At 40.5% G+C, this 22,862-nt stretch overlaps 1 protein-coding gene across 13 annotated transcripts in view; it reads left to right on the top strand.

The window, feature by feature from the left end:
• The window catches only part of EIF4G3 (eukaryotic translation initiation factor 4 gamma 3), a 382,761-nt gene that overhangs the window by 145,544 nt on the left and 214,355 nt on the right, over nt 1-22,862 (top strand). For all 13 annotated transcript variants that reach the window (XM_075551768.1, XM_075551838.1, XM_075551777.1 and 10 more), the window contains one exon: nt 694-813. In XM_075551768.1, the coding sequence (XP_075407883.1) occupies nt 694-813 (120 nt within the window). The remainder of the gene's footprint in view (nt 1-693; nt 814-22,862) is intronic.

The raw sequence follows: 22,862 nt of genomic DNA, 5'->3' as shown, positions 1-22,862 counted from the left end.
AAGCACATCTGTACATTCTTTGCCCTAATCATTTTAAAAGCATTTGCTTTCCAGTTGAGCCCTTTGCATCAGGTCCTCTTTTTTTCCCCTCCCTCCCCACTCCCCCCTCCCTCATGAGCCCTTGATAATTTATAAATTATTATTTTGTTATATCTTGCTCTGTCCGACGTCTCCCTTCACCCCCTTTTCTGTTGTCCGCCCCCCAGGGAGGAGGTCACATGTAGATCCTTGTAATCGGTTCCCTTTTTCCAACCCTCTCTCCCTCTACCCTCCCAGTATCGCCCCTCACACCCCTGGTCCTGAATTCCCTGTGCCTCCAGCTCCTATCTGCACTAGTGTACATCCTCTGCTCTATCCAGACTTGCAAGGGAGAATTCGGATCATGATAGTGGGGTGGGGGAGGGAGGAGGAAGCATTTACGAATTGGAGGAAAGCTGTATTCTTCATTGGTTCTGCATCGCATGAAGGTTTCTGGTTTTATGATTATGTTTAAAGAATATTTTATCAAGTTGGTAGAAATGTGTATTTCCCCCCCCCCCTAAGAGTTTCATAGTTTACACTGATCTGTTATTTATTTAATGTTGATTTGGGGTTGGGGGAAATATTCCAATTTTTTAAAAACCATTACATTTAAATATACTCATGATTGAATCGCTAATATAAGGCTTTTACTAAATAGTGGTTTCTTTACAGGTAGCAAGACAGCCAGGACCCCCAACCCCTTCCCCTTATTCAGCACATGAAATAAACAAGGGGCATCCCAACCTTGCAGCAACGCCCCCGGGACATGCATCGTCCCCTGGACTCTCTCAGGTAAGAAAGCTGCTACTGGTTTTTTTCTCCAGAAATGTCTGGTTTTCTAATAAGCAGGCTATTAATATACATCTTGTCTCATTGATTTCTTTTTATAGGTTCCTTCTATAGTGGTATATATAATTTTTTACATTTCATGTTGACTCATCAAAACTTATCAGTGGTATTTAGTTTTCTTTTTATTTATGAAATTAGTGTGATTCTAAAGCTCATTTGACAAAAAAGCACAAATTTGCTCGCCAATGCTCTATCTGCTATAGCCTATTTTTGCTGAAGTGTTCGTAGTTATTTCTACTTGTGAAAAATATGTGGGCGTTTTCACCTTTTGAATAGGTTTTTTTGGTTGTTTTTTGGTTGTTATTGACTTGACTTTTGGTTTTGTAAATAGGTCATTGCAGTTTGTCCTGTGAGACACAGCTCAGGTTGTAACACTGGTTTCAAGAGATACTGTTATGTATTCATGGAATTTTAAGGTGTTTCCTCCGATTTGGTTTAACCCCTTACCAGCCAATTAACATGCTTGTTGCTTTATTTGTGGTTAAGAACTGACTAGCATTATTAAGTCCTTACAGATAGTGGCAGGAGCCATGGTGGCATAGTGGCTAAAGATCATGACTGCTAACTCACCAGCTCCTCCAAGAGAAAAAGGTGTGACAATCTATTTCTGTAACAATTTAATGCCTTGGGATTATCCTATGGGGTTAGTTCCATTGTGTTCTATAGGGTCATTATGAGATAATAGAGATGCTGTGGCAGTGAATATTAGAATGTGAAGAGAATCAGGCTAATCACTTAGATCCAAGCTGTTTGATAATGTCAGTATTTATAAGATATAATCTTTTTATAATAAATATAATTTTATAACATTTAAAATTTTGGTTTACATATTCTTGGCCTTTCAGTGGTTCAGTAAAAGGAGAAACTAGGAATTACTAAAAATCATGCCAATGCTATTGATTATAGGTTAACAGAAATTAAAAATCCCCAGACCAGTTGCCATTGAGCTGTTCTGACTACTAGGGGCTGGTGTTGAATGTAATCTGCATGATATTGGTAGCTTGGCCTTTCTGCACAGGGAAGTGTGAACCTTCAAGTTTTGGATCAGTAGCTCAGCACTTAGCCATTTGGGCCACTCAAAGACTCCGGATCATAGGTTAAATTCAAAAATTCTGTTGCCAACACATTCACTTGTCAGTTTTGGTTAACCCATGGGTTGCAGGATAGAACTGCTCCATAGGGTTTTCTTGGTTGGAATTTTTAAAGAAGCTGATTGCTAGCTCTTGGTTCGAAGCATCAACTTTTGGTTAGAGATTGAGACCTGTCGGATCCCTGGCCCTGTTGAAATAGTGGGCAGCAAGATCAGCAGTTCAAACCCGCCAGTTGCTTCACAGGTGACGACGAAGCCCTCTGCTCCTGTGAAGATGTGAGTCTTGGCACCCCAGAAGGGCAGTTCTGCTCTGCCTTGTAGGGTCAGTGTGTCAGATGGACTTCATGACACTGAGTAAGAGAACTAATTATGGATTTAAGAAAATCTAAGGGAAAAAAGCCAAAATCACTCTCAACTGATGCAATTCACACTCATAGTGTCCTTCTATTGGGTTCCTGAGGATATACCATATGTACTTGTGTATAAGCCAAGTTTTTCAGCACATTTTGAATGCAGTTTTGTGGTAAGATTAGGTCCCTCAGCTGATAATCGGGTCAGCTTATACTGGAGTATACACAGTAAATCTTTACAAGAGCAGAAAAGCCTCACCTGTCTCCAGAGAATCAGCTGGTGGGTTTAAACTGCTGATTAGCAATGTTAGAAAATAATTAGTGACACTAGACTCTACAATTTTCCAACTTTCATTTAAGGGGTAGAAATTTACCATGGATTTTGTACTGTGCTTAAACTTCACCCAGATCGTTTTTATTAAATTTAAGTTTTAAAATAAAATATAATAATAAGTTGAACTCTTAACTGGTTGACATGAACTTACCATGTGTTCACAGAAACCGTGCAATCTAGTGTTCACAGACTGCTCCGAGTCTGATCAGGTGAGGAAATGTGGGTCCTATATTGGCTACTGTCGTATGCAGTTGCTGTCAATCAGAACGGACTCCCTGGCACAACAACCACAATTTGAATAGAGGATGTTTACTATTAGAAACGATTCAATATTTTTAAAAAAAACTTAAGTAAAACAGGAGATTAAAGAAGGACTGGCTAGTAAGAAAGTGAACTATCAAGCTAGTAAGACGAGCTAACAAAAGGAGCAGCTGCTTTTACTGGAGCGAGATAGTGGCCCAAGGAAGAACCTTCCTCCACGTGCCTCAGATGCAGACCTTACTGCAGAGAAGACATGGCTGAGGCTTCTTTCTGTACCGTGCCAATGGAACTTGCTGGAAAGCGTTGCTTTGGAATTTACAAGACATTCTTATATTGTTGTGGGAAGCTGGATTCTTCAGCACTGAATTTACAGCAGCGAACTGCTGCAGTGCAGTGACTGTAGCCTCCTTACATTGCATGTCTGTGTTCTTGGATCCTAAGCCCTAGGTAGTAGAGCACCTTGTGCTGCTACAGAGCTTTCTCTGTTCTCTTCCCTGCTCAGTTAGAAACCTCCCTGCCTGCAGCTGCTGGGTTAGGTGAGAGAATGCTCCTTCACACCCAGGGCTGTGATCCAGGGCATGGAATGGCTCACTAAAATGGCTGAGAAGTTTTTCTGGTCCCACACCAGCAGAACCGGGAACTTACAAGAAATCCATTCCGCAGTGTGTTGAAGAAAAGCGAGCTGTCTGGGAGCACTCTGCTGCAGGAGATGGCAGGGATAGCTCCTGGCCCCTAGATGCTGCTGGCCCAGCTTGGAAGAAGCCTTGCAAAACAGGCTTGTTGGCTGACTTCTAGCACTGCAGGAACCGGGAAGCAGAACCCCTTCCTTCTGCAGTATCTGTATAGCTCCCTCTACTGACAAAGCTTAATATTGTACTATTCCAAAGGGACACTATTTAGAGCCCAGATTCCTTTTCGCAGAGCCGGTTATAAACATGATTAACTTGGATCTGAAAGGCAAGAAATTGATAACTGGCAGATAGGGATAGAGTTTAGTTTTCCATTTCAACTTTTTAACTGTGTCAGTTGACCTTAAACACCTATATTTTTTCAAAGCGATAACTGCTTACATGTGCATAGTTTGTTTTTTAAGATCGCATGGTCTTTGAGTGGTTTCAGTTGTTAAACCCCGATTTTGTCTGTTGCTTTTAGAAATCAGAGTACATGAATACCAGAATACCAGATATCGCTTGTTTCCTTTGTAGTCTGTTTTGCTACCATATTTTGTTTGATGCTACCAGATTTGATACTATCTGGTTGCATGAAATAGAGTAAATTATTTAATATATGTTATATAGGGGAAATTAGAATTATACCACCTTTCAAGAGGGTTGCTAGGATTATGTATAATCCTGCCTCAGAAGCGAGCACCTTAAATGTTCTAAGTAAATGGGCATTTCTTCTGTTCTTACCTATCAGACTCGGTACACTTCATGATGTGTGTGTAGCCTTGTCTGCTGACCATTCTGATTTGGTTATCCTTCTGGTATTAGTATGAAACTCAAACTCTCCCCACAAATTTGAGACCTCTTTCAGATCCTAGCTTATTCCTGGTGTTAAGACAAAGGTAGGTGCCTGGAAATAGTGTGATTTATTCTTGTGCGGAAAACTGTTAAATTCAAATCAACTCATGAATGATAAAAACCATGACCATCAGTTGATTCTGACTCACTGCTTCTATAGATATAGAATGTCTGAGACTGTAAATCTTTATGGGAGCAGACAGCCAGAGTGGCGTGTGTGGGTTTGAACTGCTGACCTCGCATTAGCAGCACAACACCAGAGCTCCTTAACTGATCCGGAAAGTTATTCTTTAGCCACATGTCCATTTTGATGTCACAGGCTCCCTTTCCTCTGTGAGTCATCTTCTATCCAAAGTAACCACCGTACTCGAATCTCCGTATTACTTCGTGCATGAGCTAGCATGACTCAAGCATGGAAACAATTTTGAGGGTGGCGCAGGACTGGGCAGTGTTTCATCCTGTTGTACATAAGGTCACTCGGGTCAGAACCGACTCAATGGCACCTAACAACCACCAGGTTGCATCTATTATGGCTTAGATTCAGATAAGCTGGAAGAAAAGGAATGTCATAGCTTTAAAACATAAAAGAGAGGAAATTGCTCCCATCTGCCCCTTTCCATCATCAGTGGCAGCTTCTTCCTGCCTTCCTCACTTTAAGTCAGATACACACATGCACACACACATGTGCATATTTCTTCATTACATGATTTCTACTTCTTTTTAGCTTCCTTTCTTCACCCCCTCTCACTTTGTTTAATTAGAGGTTTTATCAGTAGAGATTGATAGTTAAAATTACGTTTTGAAACATTAGTGAAATATTCGGTGAAGCACAATCTTTTTCAACTTCTTTGAAAAGGTGGCATTTGAACAGCCTCTTGATTTAGAATGCCCTGCTCTGGCAATGGTGAATGATGAAAAGCTGTAAAGACACCTCTGGGATGGGACGCAAACGAAGTGGAAAAGTGTACTCTAGAGTCAGGAGACTCACCAGTCGGCTCTCTTCTTGCTATTTCTGACGGACTTTCTATCTGTTCCGGTTTAAGCTCAATTCCTTTTTTGTAAATGAGAAGTTTGTGCCAGATGAGGCTGAATCCCCTTGTTCAGGTCCTTAGGGGTTTTGGAAACTCACTTCAAAATAGCCGATTGTTGTTATGAAAAAAATAAATCGACATCTATAGTTTAGATTTAAAATTATGTAAACATTGCATTATTTTATAATGTCAGATGCTTGTTATTTGAATTATTTTAAATTACTTGTCAAGATAAGCAAAACCAAAATGCCCTCCTACCTTTTGATAGCCAAATTGGTGGCACATATTTGCATTCTACTCACTTAATATTCACAAAATTGAGCTAAATTGCAAAACAGAAACAAACTAAACCCGCAGTGGATAGCAGATTCAAGATGGAAGCAGTCTCATTTTTCTCTCAATGGCACTGTCATTCACATTAATCAATTCTAATTAATGCTAGTGTGGTGTGATATGTGTTGACTGCCTAACATTATGGGAACTTTTATTCAGTTTCTGTCTCGGAGACCAACTCAACTATGTGGTAGAATGGACTGAGATGGTGATGACATGTGCCACTGGGAAGAGTCTGTCTTGTTTCTGGAAATACTAAGTGAAGCATTTCTTCACAGAGGAATGATGATTGATGAAGACATTTATTTTATTGTTACAATTTTCACCATTAGTCAAGGATGAGTCTCATATCCCTTGTCCCCACAGCCTTTTTGCTTCAACTTCCAGGCTGCCTTTTCATGCTAGGACTCTTGCTTTTTACTAAGGATCCAGTCTCTGTGTGGCCTTGCAGTTGTTTTTATAAGCAACTTTTTTTTAATTATTAAGGTGAATGGTGATTTCATTGACTGCATTCGAGTCTTTGTGAGTTTTGTTTTTTTTATTAATGAAGAAATTGAAATGTGTGACAAGTCTGACAAGTGGCTTTGATAACTGTAATAAAGTAGAGCAAGCTTTCAAAGTTTTTCATATTTAATTGTCCAAATAACTGGATATTGAATTACCTTAACAAGAGAAAAGAAAACAAAATGTAGTACAGTTTTTGTTTTATTTTTTACGCCTGTGAAGCCCATTGTAACCGTTTAAGGTGATGTTTGAAGACACATTCATGGCACATATGGGAATTTGATGCAGACTAGAACAGCTGCAGGACTAACTTGTAATAAGTTGGCCTTCTTGGTGCCGAGTCTTCTTGCAGTCCAGTCCTCCCGCTGCAGACCCACTGCCACTGCAGCTCAAAGGGGCCCTCTGTAGAGTTAAAGACAGGGGATGTTCAAAGGAGCAGTTTGCTTCATCTTTCTCTCAGGAGTAGCTTGAAGGGTGGGAACCGCTGACTCATGGTTAGCAGTCCCACATTTATCGTATATATTCGAGTATAAGCCGCCCGAATATCAGCTGAGGCACCTAATTTTACCACAAAAAATGCATTAAAAATCTGCTGAAAAACTCAGCTTGTACATGAATATAGAGGTACCTTACAGCTGCAAGTACTACAGATGTGTATTGTCCTGAGTTTAATTGGACAGATGGGTAGATATATCTATCCAGATTAATTGGAGATGGGCAGTTTTGACATGGAGAAAGGGAGAGGACAAGGTCAATACAGGGCTATTTGCTTATGTGGGATCAAAGAAGAAAGTTTTTGCTAACTATGAAGCATGGTATGCAAAAGTTAGCTATCTTCGTAGAAATAGAAAGGATGAATTTTGGTGACTCAATAAGCAATGAAAGGCAGACACAAACACATTAACCTTTAGAAACGTGATCATTTTAAAATATTGCCACTGAATAATGAAAATAGGTTAAGTTAGTCAAATTTCAAGCAAGTAAAGAAAAAAGTTTCAATGGAGTAGAATCAATTAAATTATGAAAATGAATAAAGCGTGAATATTACATATTGAAGTATAGAATGACATCTAAGAAAATAAAAGTATCATCATTGACATACCAAACAATTGTGGGGAGTATTGCCTCTGGGCCTATGTATAGGTTTTGTATGAATATAGTTAGATATTCTAGAATTCCCATCATTTGTTATGATCCACATAGTCTAGTGTTTTTACATAGGTAAGCATCTTCCTGGAATTTTTTGTTTTCTGCTAATATTTGAAATACTGGCAGCAGAGCTTCTAGCACCAGAGCAATATGCAATATATGACAAACTGACAGATGAGTGGTGAAAAATTGGGTTAGAAACAGTGCTGGGATTCAGCCAGTTGCACACAAATTTACATTCCTTCCTCTTTTTATATGTTTATCTGAACAATAGCATATTCTAAGTACACATGTAATTTTCATTCCATCCATTGGTGGTAAAAATTAGAAGGAACTGTGCTTGTAATATTTGTTCCATAAAATTTGTTATACTTGATGAAATACTACATTTTTATTCCCTTGCAGTTATGACTTCAGTAAACAAACATATGATGCAAAGAGAAAAGGTGCCAAACATCCAGACGGTGATAAGCTGTCATTCGTTTCAGCTTTGTGTTACCTCTCAAAATCCCATGAGACATTATGAGTGAATGGTGCAGTTCCTGAAAGTGTCCAAAGAGCTGAACATATTGTCAGAACCATTGCTGTCAGTTCAACAGAAGTGGAAGGGGTTTTTCAAAGATGAACATAATATGTTCAGAGAAGAGCAGTCGCCTGTTTCTACTCTTAACAGACACAGTGCTAGTTGCCTGATTAGCCTGCCTCTGAAAGCATGGGTCCCACTCCTACTGTGAACAGATGGTTAAGGATAAATCACATGGCCAATGATGCTCAGATAAAAGCAAAGAGTATTGCAAATGAGGACACCAATCAGAAGCATTATGGAAATATCTGTAGTTTTATTGTTTTTTGGTCAGGTACTAATATTTTTTCATTCATATATTAAAACTTATTATAAATCTAGCTTTGTATACATCTTTTATTCTTATTTAACTGTTAACTGTACAAAGCAATAAACTGCTTCTTGGTATATTGTTTTGTAATACTTAAGCAGTCATTAGAGCGGCAAACTGGCTGTTAAATTAATTGAATCTCACCACTGGTTAGAAATGTATATAAAGCCAAATGCGAGAAATTAAAAGCAATAAATCTTTAATTAACTTGGGCTGCTGACATCTCTGAGAAATAGATAGATCAGTAGGCAAGCACATTGATCAGGGATTTGCAAACTAGGGTCCAGATCTGACCACTTGCCTCTTTTTAGTAAATCAAGTTTTACTGTAATACAACTTTGCCCGTTTGTTCATGAATTCTGCTTTTGTGCCTCAATGGCAGACTCAAATAATTGCAGCAGAGTATATGGCCTGCAAAACTGAAAATATTCACTATCTGACTTTTTAGAGAAAAGTTAGCCAGCTTCTGGCATAGATCAGGAAATTTTAACTCTCAAAGGCTAGATCAATGGTTCTCAACTTTCCTAATGCCGCGACTCTTTTAGTACAGTTCCTCATGTTGTGGTGACCCCTAACCATAAAATTATTTTTGTTTCTACTTCATAACTGTAAGTTTGCTACTGTTATGAGTTATAATATAAACATCTGATATGCAGGATGGATTAGGCCCAAAGGGGTTGTGACCCATAGGTTGAGAACTGCTGGAATTTTTAGTAAATATTTTCTACATTGTGACCCAGATAGTCTTTTGTGTATTCTTATTTTTAATCATTTTATTTAGAGCTCATATAATGCTTATCACAATCCATAAATATATCCATTGTGTCAAGCACGTCTGTACATTTCTTGCCCTCATCATTCTCAAAACATTTGCTTTCTACTTGAGTCCTTGATATCAGCTCTTCTTTTTATCCCCTTCCTCCCCACTAGCTTCTCCCTCATGAACCCTTGGTAATTTATAAATTATTATTATTTTGTCATATCTTACATTGTCCAATGTCTCCCTTCACCAACTTTTCTGTTGTCCGACCCCCAAGTTATATGTAGATCCTTGTAATTGGTTCCCCCTTTCTACCACGCCTTCCTCCCACCCTCCCGGTATTGCCACTCTCACCACTGATCCTGAAGGGATCATCTGTCCTTGATTCCCTGTGTTTTCAGTTCCTGTGTGTACCCAGTGTACATCACCTGGTCTAGCCAGATTTGTAAGGTAGAACTAGGATCATGATAGTATTGGGGGGAAGTATCTGAGAACTAGTTGCCTGCAGATGGGCTTTGGGTTCCCACTTTGCACTCCCCCTCATTCACAATGATAAGATTTTTTGTTCTTTGATGCCTGATACCTGATCCCTTGTGATCACACAGGCTAGTGTGCTTCTTCCATGTGTACTTTGCTGCTTCTCAGCTAGCTGGCTGCTTGGCTATCCGCAACTAAATCTTAGTTGAAACTTTCTCACTCACTGCTACTGAGTTGATTCCAAGGTAGAGATGAACACTGAACACTGTTCACTTAGCTGCATATCTGGGTGGAATCTCTAGACGCTTGGATGAAAGTTTCAAAATTATTGCTATAAAAACTTACCATTTTCTGATCAAGGGCATTTGGAATGGAGAACCAAAGCCCATCTGTAGACCATTGGACAACCGCTCACAGAAGGGTCACAAGGAAGGGACGAGCCAGCCAAGGTGCAGTATAGCATCGATGAAACACACAACATTCCTCTAATTCTTTTTTTCCCCCTTTAATTCTTTTATCCTTCCTACCCGACTCCCCTACTATCATGACCACAGTTCAACTTTCCATATCTGACTAGACCAGAACATGTATACTGGTACAGATAAGAGCTCTCAACACACAATCCAGGACAGATAAACCCCTCAGGGTAGGGGAAATATGGGGGGGGGGGTGATCACTGAAAAACGCCCTGCCTCTAGAGGGATGAAGAACAAAAATGTGGGTAAAGGGAGACAGCAGATGCTGTAAAATATGAAAATAAATATGTCTTGTAGAGGAGAGATGGGAAGCAAGCAGAGGTTCCCAAATCTTAAGTCTGGAAAAAAACAAGTGTAGGCAGTTCATGGGATAAAATGAGATTTGTTTCTTACTGTGTCTTAAAATTTGTAGATAAATTAGAACAGGTTCGTACAGTTCTTATTTAGAGCAAGAAGACGTACATAGACCAATATACAAACAACAGAAGAATCAAATACTCCATGGTTGAACATCAGAAAAGGTGTATGTCAAGGTCTTTTTTTTAATCACTTTATTAGGGGCTCATACAACTCTTATCACAATCCATACATATAACAATTGTGTAAGCCACATTTGTACATTCATTGCCCTCATCATTCTCAAAACATTTGCTCTCCACTTAAGCCCCTGGCATCAGCTCCTCATTTTTCCCCCTCCCTCCCCACTTCCCCATCTCTCATGAACCCTTGATAATTTATAAATGATTATTTTGTCATATCTTACCCTGTCTGATGTCTCTCCTTACCCACTCTTCTGTTGTCCATCCCCCAGGGAGGAGGTTACATGTAGATCCTTTTAATCGGTTCCCCCTTTCCAATCCACCCTCCCAGTATTGCCACTCACACCACTGGTCCTGAAGGGATCATCTGCCCTGGATTCTCTGTGTTTCCAGTTCCTATTTGTACCAGTGTACATCCTCTGGTCTAGTCAGATTTGTAAGGTAGAATTGGGGACATGATAGTGCGTGGGGAAGGAAGCATTTAGGAACTAGAGGAAGGTTGTATATTTCATCGTTGCTAGTTGCTACGTTGCACCCTGACTGGGTCATCTCATCCCCGAGACCCTTCTGTAAGGGGATGTCCAGTGGCCTACAAATGGGCTTTGGGTCTCCACTCCACACTCCCCACCTCATTCACTATGGTTTTTTTGTTCTGATGATGCCTGATGATACCTGATCCCTTCAACACCTTGTGATCGCACAGGCTTGCGTGCTTCCATGTGGGCTTTGTTGCTTCTGAGCTAGATGGCTGTTTGTTTACCTTCAAGCTTTTAAGACCCCAGACATTATACCTTTTGATAGCTGGGCACCATCAGCTTTCTTCACCACATTTGCTTATTCACCTGCTTTGTCTTCAGCGGATGTGAGCATCATAGAATGCTAATTTAATAGAAAATAGTATTCTTGCATTCAGGGAGTACTTGAGTGGAGGCCCAATGTCTATCTGCTACCTTAATACTAAACCTATAAATATATGCACATAGATCTATTTCCCCATCATATATAGATGTATTTACAAATGTACATGCCTTATCTAGACCTCTATAAATGCCCTTTGCCTCCCAACTCTTTCCTCTATTTCCTTTGACTTTCCTCCTGTCCCATTATCATGATCAGTCCCCACCTGGGTTTCAGCAATTTCTCTTGGTTATATTACCCTTGATCATGCCCTACCAGGTTTCCCATACCCTCCTCATCACCGATTTGGATTACTTGTTGTCCCCTTGTCCATGGGTTTGTTAACACCACTACCTTTGCCCTCACCTCCCTCTCTCCCATGTTCCCCCCCAACTGTCGGTCCTATTGTTTTCTCCTCCAGATTGTTCATCCAGCCTATCTTATTTAGACAGACCTGCGGAGATAGTAACATGCACGAAAACATGACAGAGGAAAACCAAGCAACAATATACAACAAAACAACAACAAACCAATGACAAAACCCAAAACACAACAAGAAAGAAAATCTTGTAGTTAGTTCAAGGATTGTTTGTTGGCCTTTAGGAGTGTTTCCCAGTCCAGTCTGTTGGGGTACCATGTCCTGGCTCCAAAGTCCACCTTCAGCATTCCTTGGGTACCTCACCGCTCCGTTCCCTTGTTGTTCTGTTGCACCCCTTTAGTGTTTTGCCTCAGTGTGGTGGGGTCAGATCGGGCATAGATCCCACACTGTGTTACTAGTGTTGTCCCTGCAGGGTTATGGGTCATTGAGGGACGTCATGTCTCATTTAGTTCTCTCTGTGGACTGGCTCCTCTAATCGGGAACAACATTCTCAAGGCCTGGTGGGCCAGGATGTGCTCCACTCTCTTCTCCTCCCCCGTCATCTGCTCCCATGTGCTCCGATCAGATATGTCCCTCTCCCAGAGCTGCAGATTCAATGCCAACCTTGGAAATAAAGACTTCTGGTGGGGAGGGGCAGGTGTCCCCATTAGTAGTTGGGGTTGGGGCCGCCCCCTCAGAAGGTGTATCTTCACCATACTTGTTCAAACCCTCTGCCGAGCAAATTGTCTGAAAAGCCTAGACTGTATGAGAAGCCTGTGACACCTGACGACGACGATTGGGCTTTGTTTATATTTTCCAGTTTGTTTTTATATTAGATTGGTCTGTATTAAAAAGTAGGCTTGACGTTTTGGAGTATTTAGGTGAAGGAAGCCCTCAATTAAAGGGGCGTTGTAAAGTTCATGGAAGACTTATATTAGCTTTTCGTTCAATTTTTCCTTGAACTGTTGTAAGCCCGCTGTGTTGTGACTGTTAGAACTCTGATTTGATTCTTTTAATCCTCTGCTTCTGCTTCTATTTTTCCCTTCTGCTTGTGCACAGCTCTGAGCCAGGACAGGCTTAGTACTGATCTATTGAGATTACCAGGCGTTACAAAGAAGTGTTACTGTTCATTTACTTAATTGAAGTGTTCCTGGTGATATAAAAATAAATCATAGAAGGACATTATTTCATTATAAAAAATGAACAGGAAGCTTTGTAGGGAATATTGGCAGCTTTTAAAAATCTTTTCTATCAAGAGAAGTTATGGCCAGATTTGTTATTTGCAGAACCGACAGCATACCCGAATCACTGCAACACTCTCTCTGTTTTTCTCCATGAAGTTGCTCCCGCCCTATCATCGTCCTTGCACCATTTGAGAATCTCTGCTCCACTGAGCTGAAGCTATTCGTGGGAGTGTGGGCATTGCTCAGGATGGGACGACCGTCCCTGGCCTGGGAAGCTTGTCTGGGAGACAAGGAGAGCTGTCAAGTGGCTGAACAGCTTTCCTCGCCTCCCTTTCCTCCTGCCTCCTCCCGCACGCCACCGCCTGTAACCTCTGCTTCTGCTTCATAACCATTGAAGTAGTGCACACACTTCAAGGGAACGTTCCTGAAAGTTTTACTTAAAATGTGCTATGACCATACTCACACCTGTAAAATCTGGTGTTTACTTCTTCAATGTAGCTAGACGATTGATTGCATCTTAAAAATTGTAGTACAATCTCAGGACACATGGAGATTTTCTTCTCTCAAGAAAACAATAGCAGATATGGAGAAACACTGTTCTGGGTTTCCAGAAAGTCTTGCATGTTTCAAGGAGCTATAGAAATGCTTTCCTCTGAGTAGAGTGGTCGTGGTGGTACAGTGGTTACACATTGGGTGTGATTCCCATGGTGCGCTGTTCAAAACCACCAGCTCTGCTGGGTAAAGACTGGGATTTTTAATCTTGTAAAGCAATGGTTCTCAACTTGAGGGTTGAACAACCCTTTCACAGGGTCCACCTAAGACCAATGGAAAACACATATTCTGATGGTTTTAGGAACTGAGACACTGCTCCTCTGTCCATCTCCAGGAGGGTCCTGCTCACATGCAGATACGCCCACAGACAAGTACCCGGCGTGAAGACTGTTACCCATGCTACACCATGCTTCAAGACACAATTTCATTTGTTTGTCATTAGATATAAATATTTCACCCTCTGCTCTGCCAGGGTAGGCCGTGGTCTGTCTCTTTCTGGCCTGTGGCTGCCACGTGTGGGTGAGCAGTGTCCCGAGGGTGCCCGTGTCCAGTGACTGTGTAGTCTGAAACTTCTTCTGTCTTTGATAAAACCCATTTGGATCACCAAAAAAAAGAAATATTTCACAATATGTAGTTTCATATTAATTTTAGATTAATCACTATGCTTTAATGATGTTCAGTTTGTAACAATGGAAATACATCCTGTTTATCAGATATTTACATTAAGATTCATAACAAAGTGGCAAATTACAATTATGAAGTAGCAACGAAAATAATGTTATGGTTATGGGGTCACCACAACGTGAGGAACTGTGTTACCGGGTCATGGCCTTAGGAAGGTTGAGACCTACTGCTGTACTCAGTTAGTTACTCAGCAAACCCCCAGGGTGAGGGTCGGGTGGGGTAGCTATGAGTCAGCACCGACTAGATGGTTCCCAGAACAGAGCTATGTGAACAACAGCAGCTGACTTCAACTTGACTGATTGAGAACAACCACGGAAAAGCTCACCACTGTGCTCAGGAAGTCACAGGAAAATTCTCAAGGTTTCCATAGGAAGTTTAAGTTGGATACAGAAGTAATGTGACTCAGAAGCCAGCTGGCTTTTTTGTGTCACCATTTGGCAACAGTGATAAAGCGAGGGCAGTAGCAAAAAGAAGGGACACTGGCCAGCAGACATGGGAAATCAGTATTAAGGACCCAGAAGGCACCACTCAACTATATCCTCTTTGATTTTTAGAGTAATTATTTAACTTCAGTTTCAGTACGGTAGCCTGAAAGTAAAAACTAGAAGTGGAAAGAGACAAGGTTGTGTTAAATACATCGACTCTTCACTTTTCATCAACAAGGTTGGATTTCAAAGACTTCGTCGTTATGGGAAATCAGCATGTTAGATTTAGTCCTATCTTCCCACCTTCACTCACTGCCTATCTGGTGCCCCTCTTGGGATACATGTGACCCTGCAGGGGCCCACTCCCCACTATGTTTTCCCCACTGGGAACTTAGGGGTCCTCATGGTTGGGTGTTAGCCACTGCCTTCTGCCATCCACCCTGGGCAAGGACCTTGTTGGTTTTTGCCTGCTGCCACCACCTGCTGCCTACCCTGGGTGGGGGACCCACACACCCTTCATTTGACCCAGCCCCTCTTGGCCCTCTTTGTGTTGCCTGTTTCTCTTTCCTCCTCTTCCTGCCTTCACCAACCTCCCTAGCACCTTTGGGTACCACCTATATTCCCTCTGCACTCTGTTATATCATCCCAGTTGCCCTTGGCCTCTGTGGCTGGACTGGGACACTGCAGACAATTAGGAGAAGGTGTCACATGGGCCAGGTTACCCCAATGTATGGTGGGTGACGCAGTCATTACCAAGGGCCTCTGAATATCATTCTGGACAGTCCAAACCGGGCCAGAACCCTTCATGAGGTCTAGACCATCAGAAATAACACCTGGGAATTTATTCAAAGTTGTAAATGTGAAATGTTGGATAGTGAAGTGTAGTAGAAAATGAGTTGTGTTTTTGTACAGCTTTTGGAAAAGATGACAGCTATCAAAAAGCATACAATAGGGCATCCTTCATTGAATCTTCTGCTTAAGACGACTGATTCCCAAAGCCCCTAAGGAATACACATTTCTTCTACTTTTTTATTTTCAGTTGGCATTTAATACATATTATTCCATTTTTCAATCACATCAAGTAGAATATACAGTTGCTACCATTGTCTCCTTTTTACTGCACCTCCACCACCTGTTCCCCCTACTTACAGTCCCTCTAGGTTAATTTATCCTAGGTTTCATGTACAGAAAAACGGTAAGAGGGTGACCTCTTTAAGAGGGTGACCTCTATTGACTTATCACTTCTGAGATATACTGTAATGTAAACAAACAAAAGTCAAAGAAAACAATACAAACCAAAAGCACAGAAAAAATTGGAAAGCCGATCAGGTCCATTGCATATCACGGGGAAACGACTGACAAAAGTTTTAACTGTTCAAGTTAGATTTATGTCTTTGATCTTATACTCCTCGCACCCACGTACTCTGTGTAGTGATGACTTTCCTCCCTCCCATCACGTTTAGATAAGGGGAGTTCTTCGGAGATTTATTTCCAAATTCTACAAATGAATCTTGGGCTCCCACTGTCATCCATCTCTGTGTGCACACCGGATTCTCACATCTTAGGCTTTAATTTTGATCCCTCCTTCAATGTCCGATCGTTCAGTGACTGATGATGGTGTGATTCTTCCATGTGGACTTAGTCAACATCTCACTTAGATGGCTGCTTGTTTGGTGACAAGCCTTTAAGACCCCAGACAATATTTTATCTGATAGCTGGGCACCATCTAAATTCTTCACCACGTTTTGCTATAGCACCCGTATCTTCTGAGGAACACACATATGTTAGACAGGGTTCTCTAGAGAAACAAAACCAGGACACCAATGATTTTATATATATTTAGATAGATAGATAATCTATAAAGTGGTACAAGTGGCTCAGTACAACTCACTTCCATGAGACAGCTAATACACTGACAGTCCTTCAAGTCTTGAGGGCCATCAAGTATTCCTCTGTAAAGCAATTCAGCCTATCCGGGCACAGGCCGCAAACAGCAAGACAGGTCACCAACAGCCAGCCAGATGATAGAGTCCAACAGTCCCCAGCTCAAGTCATGTATATTCCAGTAGTGTGGCAAAGCAGTTCTTGAAGGAATCTCAAACTACAGCGACACAGTCCACGGGTTAGGTGTCCCACAGGTAGTGTAGCTTACAAATGGAGGCACAGAACAAGCAATGCAGCTGCACACTGGTCCAATCATCAAAGAGCAAGAGACGAGAAAGGCGAGGCTTACCGAGCCATTTATCTCTCCACCCTTCAATTAATCTCACGTGTTCATTGGCCACATTGGCACAATAAACCTACCTATCACAATCTACCCCTTGCCTACTTGGCACTCGTACACAATTCTTTAGCCATATATAATTTCCAGACATTAATGAAATCATACACTTAACACCAAACAAGTATCATACATGTAAATGAAAACACACTGAGTCCAATTGTATCTGATACTTCATACATGAACAAAGGAAAGATAGTCAATAAGCACATATAAAGAAAATAAACTGACAATCATAAACCTCACTTTTGCAATTGATCACGTGGTTGTAATTGATTGGTAGAATTACCTCCTCCTACTACCCATTCTGTATTACCTTTGTTGTCCTTGGCAAGCACTTCACCTGGCTGTTTGTTTCTTTTGCCTGGTGGGGTGACATTTTGATATTTCTTTTCTTTTAAAAAATCATTTTATTGGGGGCCCGCATAGCTCTTATCACAATCCATACATAAATCCTTTGGGTCAAGGACATTTGTGCATATGTTGCCAACATCATTTTCAAAACATTTTCTTTCTACTTGAACCCTTAGTATCAGCTCCTCATTTTTCCCTCCCACCCCCATCCACCTTCACGAGCCCTTGATAATTTATAAATTATTATTTTTTTCTTGTCTTATACTGGTTGCTATCTCCCTTCACCCACTTTTCTGTTGCACACCCCTCGAGGAAAGGGCTATATGTAAATCATTGTGATCAGTTCCCTCTTTTCCCCACACCTTACCCTTACCCTCCTGGTATCGCTATTCTCATTATTGGTCTCAAAGGATTTATCTGTCCTGGATTTCCAGTGTACATGCTCTGATCTAGCTGATTTTTAGGTAGAATTGGGGTCATGATAGTGGGGGTGGGGTGGGAAGCATTAAAGAACTAGAGGAAAGTTGTACGCTTCAATGGTGCTATACTGCACCCTGACTGGCTCGTCTCGTCCTTGTGACCCTTCTGTAGGGGATGTTCAGTTGTCTACAGATGGGCTTTGGATGTACACTTTGCCCTCCCAACCCATCACGTTGATATACTTTTTTAATTCTGGGTCTTTGATGCCTGATACCTGATCCCTTTGACACTTCATGATAACACAGACTGGTGTGTTTCTTCCATGTGGGCGTTGTTGCTTCTAAGCTAGATGGCTGCTTGTTTATCTTCAAGCCTTTAAGACCCCAGACGCTGTTATCTTTCCATAGCTGGACACCATCAGCTTTCTTCACCACACTTGCTTATGCACCCATTTTGTGTGAAGTGATCGTGAAAATCAGAGAATGCCAGATTATTAGAACAAAGTGTTCTTGCATTAAGGGACTTTTTTAATTGCGGCTCAATGTCCATCTGCTGCCTTAAAACTTAACATATAAAGATAAGCACATAGATCTATTTCCCTTTTGTTATATATAAACATATTTACATACATACCTGTATTTAGACCTCTATAAATGTCCTTTGCCTCCTAGTTCTTTCCTCTTATTTTCTTTTGCTTTCCTCTAAATTTGGAAAACAGCTACTTAGCCTATTGTCTAGAAAAGATCTATATTTATATCTCAAAGAAAGGAGACGCATTAGAATGCTCAAATTATAGACCGGTATCATTAATATCACATGCAACTAAAACTTTACTGAAGATCATTTAACATCAATTGCTCCAGTACATTGACTGCCAAAAGTTCAGGTCAGATTGAGAAGAGAATGTTGTACAAGGAATATCATTGCTGATGTCCGATGGATCTTGGCTTAAAGCAGAGACTGCCATAAAGAATTTTGCTTGTGTTTTATTGACTGTGCTAAGGCATTTTACTGTGTGGATCATAACAAACTATGGATAGCCTTGAGACGAATGGGAGTCCCGGAAAATTTCATTGTACGCATGAAGAACTTGTACATGGATTGAAATAGAGGAAAGCCCTCGACAAAATTGATTGACACAGTGCTGCAGCAGTGGGGCCAAACAAGAACGATTGCAGCGATGGTGCGCAGTGGTCAGTGACTGGTCAGTGTTTTCTTCTGTTGTATGTAACATTACTATGAGTCAGAACAGACTCGATCCCTAACATTACCAAATCACTATGATTTGAAGTAGTGAATCGCTTACCTGTTAAGCTAAAGTTTTCAGAACACCCCTTACCTTTTAAGCTAGAGTTTTCAGAATACCTCTCAGTTACTTCATCACATATTCTTTATACTCCCTGTAACCCTATGAGATAGATATGATTACTCGCATTTTTCTGGGAAAGGTTAATCTGAACGGTGACGTGACTTGCTTCAGTTTCCTTAAACAACACAGTGCATAAGAAGCTGAGTCCAGAACCTGTAGGCACAGCTCTTTATTCTATTCCTTGCTTCTCATAGTTTACCATCATTTTCAATTCGTTTTGGGTAAACTAGGTTTTTGCAATCATCCTGGAGGTGTAATTTACTATTTGTAGCATTGTTTTATGAAATGATATACTTCAATATCAGGACAATCAACCTGAAATATCTTTGTGGAATACACGCAAAATTGTGGCTTTATAGAAATTAAGTTATCCAGTATTCACATTTGTTTCTTAAATATGAAACTACGCTTCTAAATCTGAAAATCAGGAAAATCGTGGAGGCAGTGGTGGTCTTAACTGGGAGCAGCAGGATGGAGAAGAGGTGGCGTCCAATATGATGAAGGGAAAGCAACTTTGCCTGAGAATGATTTAGATACCGAAGAGGGGAAGTTAACAAGAGATGAGAGGTTGTAAAAGGGAAGAGGTAGAGGGTGAAACGCAGCTGAAGCGATTAGTGATGCCTAGAAGTAGAAAGAACAGGGATGGGTGGCAGATACTGACTTTGGAAGTGGAGAGTCAGCAGTGCACTTAGGATGAAACAGTTTGTTGTCAGCTGCTATGTCAAGTGGGCCCCTTGATCATGGCAACCCAGACTATTGCATAGTAGATTTACAGGCCTTTCTTCCTAGTTCAACGTAATCTAGAAGTTTTGCTGAAACCCATTCTGCATCATAGAAACATGCCAGCGTTCACTGAAAAGAGATGGCCATGCTTGCAGTTTATTGGCCTCGAATCGAACCTTGGGATGTGAGAATTCCATATCTGAACCAGCCACCTTTGTCCTCCTTGGGATACCTTTTTGCCTGGGAATTCAGTGAACCAACAGCGCTCTCCATATAGAAAAACCAATACGTTTTGTTCCAAACTATTCCTGCACTAGAGAATGGGCGCCTGTATTTATATGCTTTTAAAAGTTTCTATCATAGAAATACAAGTAGTCTTCAGATGGAAATGAAATTCATCCTATCATAAAAGTCTATTGCTGTCTCCTGAAAGGCAAAAAATCTTGCAGCATTTAAATATTGAACTACTTATAAAAATACCAAAGTGGTGGTGAATTCAGCACAATGTTTTCCTGTTTGTGTAATGTCAATGCTCAGAAATGAGGAAAGGTAGATACGTGCTTTAAAATCCTTTGATGCCTGTACCCCATTCTCCAGAGATTCTCATTTAATTGTTTGGGATGGGAAGCCAGGGTTATTTTCATGTAGAGCCATAGCTGAGAAGAAAGCTGTGGAACAATGCCTGTTTATGCCCATTACCTGAATGAGAACGCTTCGGCCCTCTGTCGGGAGTGTTTTCAGTGAGAAGAGCATGCAGTGCACCCAGTTTAGACGACATACAAGGAATCAGACCCTTTCTTAATAGAGGGAAAGTGGCTTTGGTGGTGGAGAAGCCATTAGGAGCTAATATCCACAAGAGACAGTTACAACCTTAATAGATCATTTGTTTTGCATCCTAATCTATATTCACATAGCTTTACGGTATTTATTATATATGGCACAGTAGATACTTTTTGGAAACCAGAGCACGTAAGCTACCAGTGCTTTTGGCTTCCACGCAGTCAAATGTTTCTCCATTTCAGACTGTAGCACAGTGATTTACAGAAATTTTAAAGCAGCAAAACTCTTTTTCCTATATAACTAGCACCCTGCTTGACCCATTAAGAAGTCCCTTAATCCTTGATGAATGAAAACTCTCTCTTAATGAAGATTTCCAGAAGGGTCTCTTGGCTGTTTTATCCTGTGTGCTTTATTTGTCTAAGCAGAGTAGTAGTTTCCCCTGACTGGTACCATTAGCTTTTTTGTACAATTCAACAAAAGTTTAATTTACAGGTATAAGCTTAACAGAAAGAGAAAAAGAGCCAAACATTCTGTTGCATACCTCTTACTTTGAGATAGTGTTAATGCCTGGGAATTTTTTGGTAAGTTCTAGTCATTTTATTTTCATGAATCATATAATTCAGATTGAGTCCCTAAGCAGGGAAAGTCTTTGGTAATGATATCATGGCAGGAATTTCATTTGGTTTTTTTTTTTTAGCTAGTTTAGGACTATTTTCAATAGAGAGTTTATAACCTTTCCCCAGCAGGAGATCTCATTTTCTGGTGTGACTATTCCCAGAATATACTGCACAAACAAACCTTTTAATAGAAACATGGCGGTGGTTATGCACAGAGGAATATTGTCCACAAGCAACTGATTTTACATGGTAAAGCCTTTAAATAAATGCATTGTTAGGGATTCAGATCTGTGTCTGTACAGTTACTGATTTTCGTTAATGGAGTGTATGATAGTCAGTGTACTTTTCAAAATTATGTCATTCTAGAATTCATTTTATAGTGATGAATAAGTTCAGGGTTGGGTTGTTAGAAAGAGCGGCATGACAATACAGCTGTTGATGATGAATGATAAGTGAAAGTGTACTCTGATTTTGTGTAGGGTAATGTTCATTAAATATCTATTTTTGAAATAAACAAAGAGTAAGAGTAATTGAATGGTCCTAATGCAGAGTAAAACACATGTTGTGACTTAATGAATGGTTGAATTCCCTAAAATATTCATTAAATTTTTTCCAAAAGCCACAATTAAGTAAACAGTATTTTTGGTAGATAACATTTAAAATACAGCCCTTTTTATTTTCTAGCAGCAATGCCCCTGGTGTTGAAAAGAGTTTCCCTTCAGAAATTAATTACCTCTCTACTGGAGCACTTAATTGAAGAGGCCTCAAGCAAAGCCGAACAATCCAACTGATGAAGTCTCAGAAAGATTTCCTTTTATCGATCTAACCAAACAGAAGAATTGATCACATAGGTGTCTCCCAGATTCTCTCTGGTATATAGAGCTTACTTCCACATCCAAACCACACGCTGTGGAAAAGAATTCTCATGCTGTGGTGTAAAGATTGCATTGCATGAGGTGGAGTTTCTTGTAAATTGAGACCTGGTTGCAAATCCTCTGTGAGCTCTTCAGGAGGTTCCACCTCTCTCCAAGTAAAAGTTTTACTATTTGTTAGATGGAAATAGTAATACTTACATCATAGGGTGTGGCGAGGATTAAATCAAATAACATGCAGAGATCCTGGCAAATGTTAGATGCTCAAAAAAATGTCCATTGCAATAGTTTCCAGTGTCATATTTCCAAGGCTTTTTCTGAACTCTTTAATAGCAATTGATGATGCTTTATTCATTATTATCCCAAACCAGGTCTTATTATATAGACATGTATGTCAGTAAACATCACTACCTAGTATTTTCAGAGGGTTTATTAGTTTGGATGCCACAGTATTTAATTCTTTCAAATTTATTTAGTCTGTAAAGTTGCCTTAGAGAGCACTTCCAGTACAGGCACAGGTGATATGTATAGTGGTTTAGAAATGTCAGGATAACCACTGAGAAAGCCATGCAGTGACCTTGCTGTCACCTAGAGACCACATGGAGGTTAATCTGAGCTTGCCTGAGAACGTTCAGTGTGTTGTCAAGAAAACATTGTAGCACAGAAAAAGTAAACTGTCTCTTAGGCACAGCTGTTGTTTTATTCTCTTGAGAAGCACTGCACTTTACCTTGAGTGTGACCTCTTTGGGAAAAAGT

Source organism: Tenrec ecaudatus, chromosome 1, assembly GCF_050624435.1.
Source record: "Tenrec ecaudatus isolate mTenEca1 chromosome 1, mTenEca1.hap1, whole genome shotgun sequence".
Lineage (NCBI taxonomy): Eukaryota > Metazoa > Chordata > Mammalia > Afrosoricida > Tenrecidae > Tenrec > Tenrec ecaudatus.
Note: the sequence above shows the minus strand (reverse complement) of the source record. Positions and strands in the feature narration are given on the sequence as shown.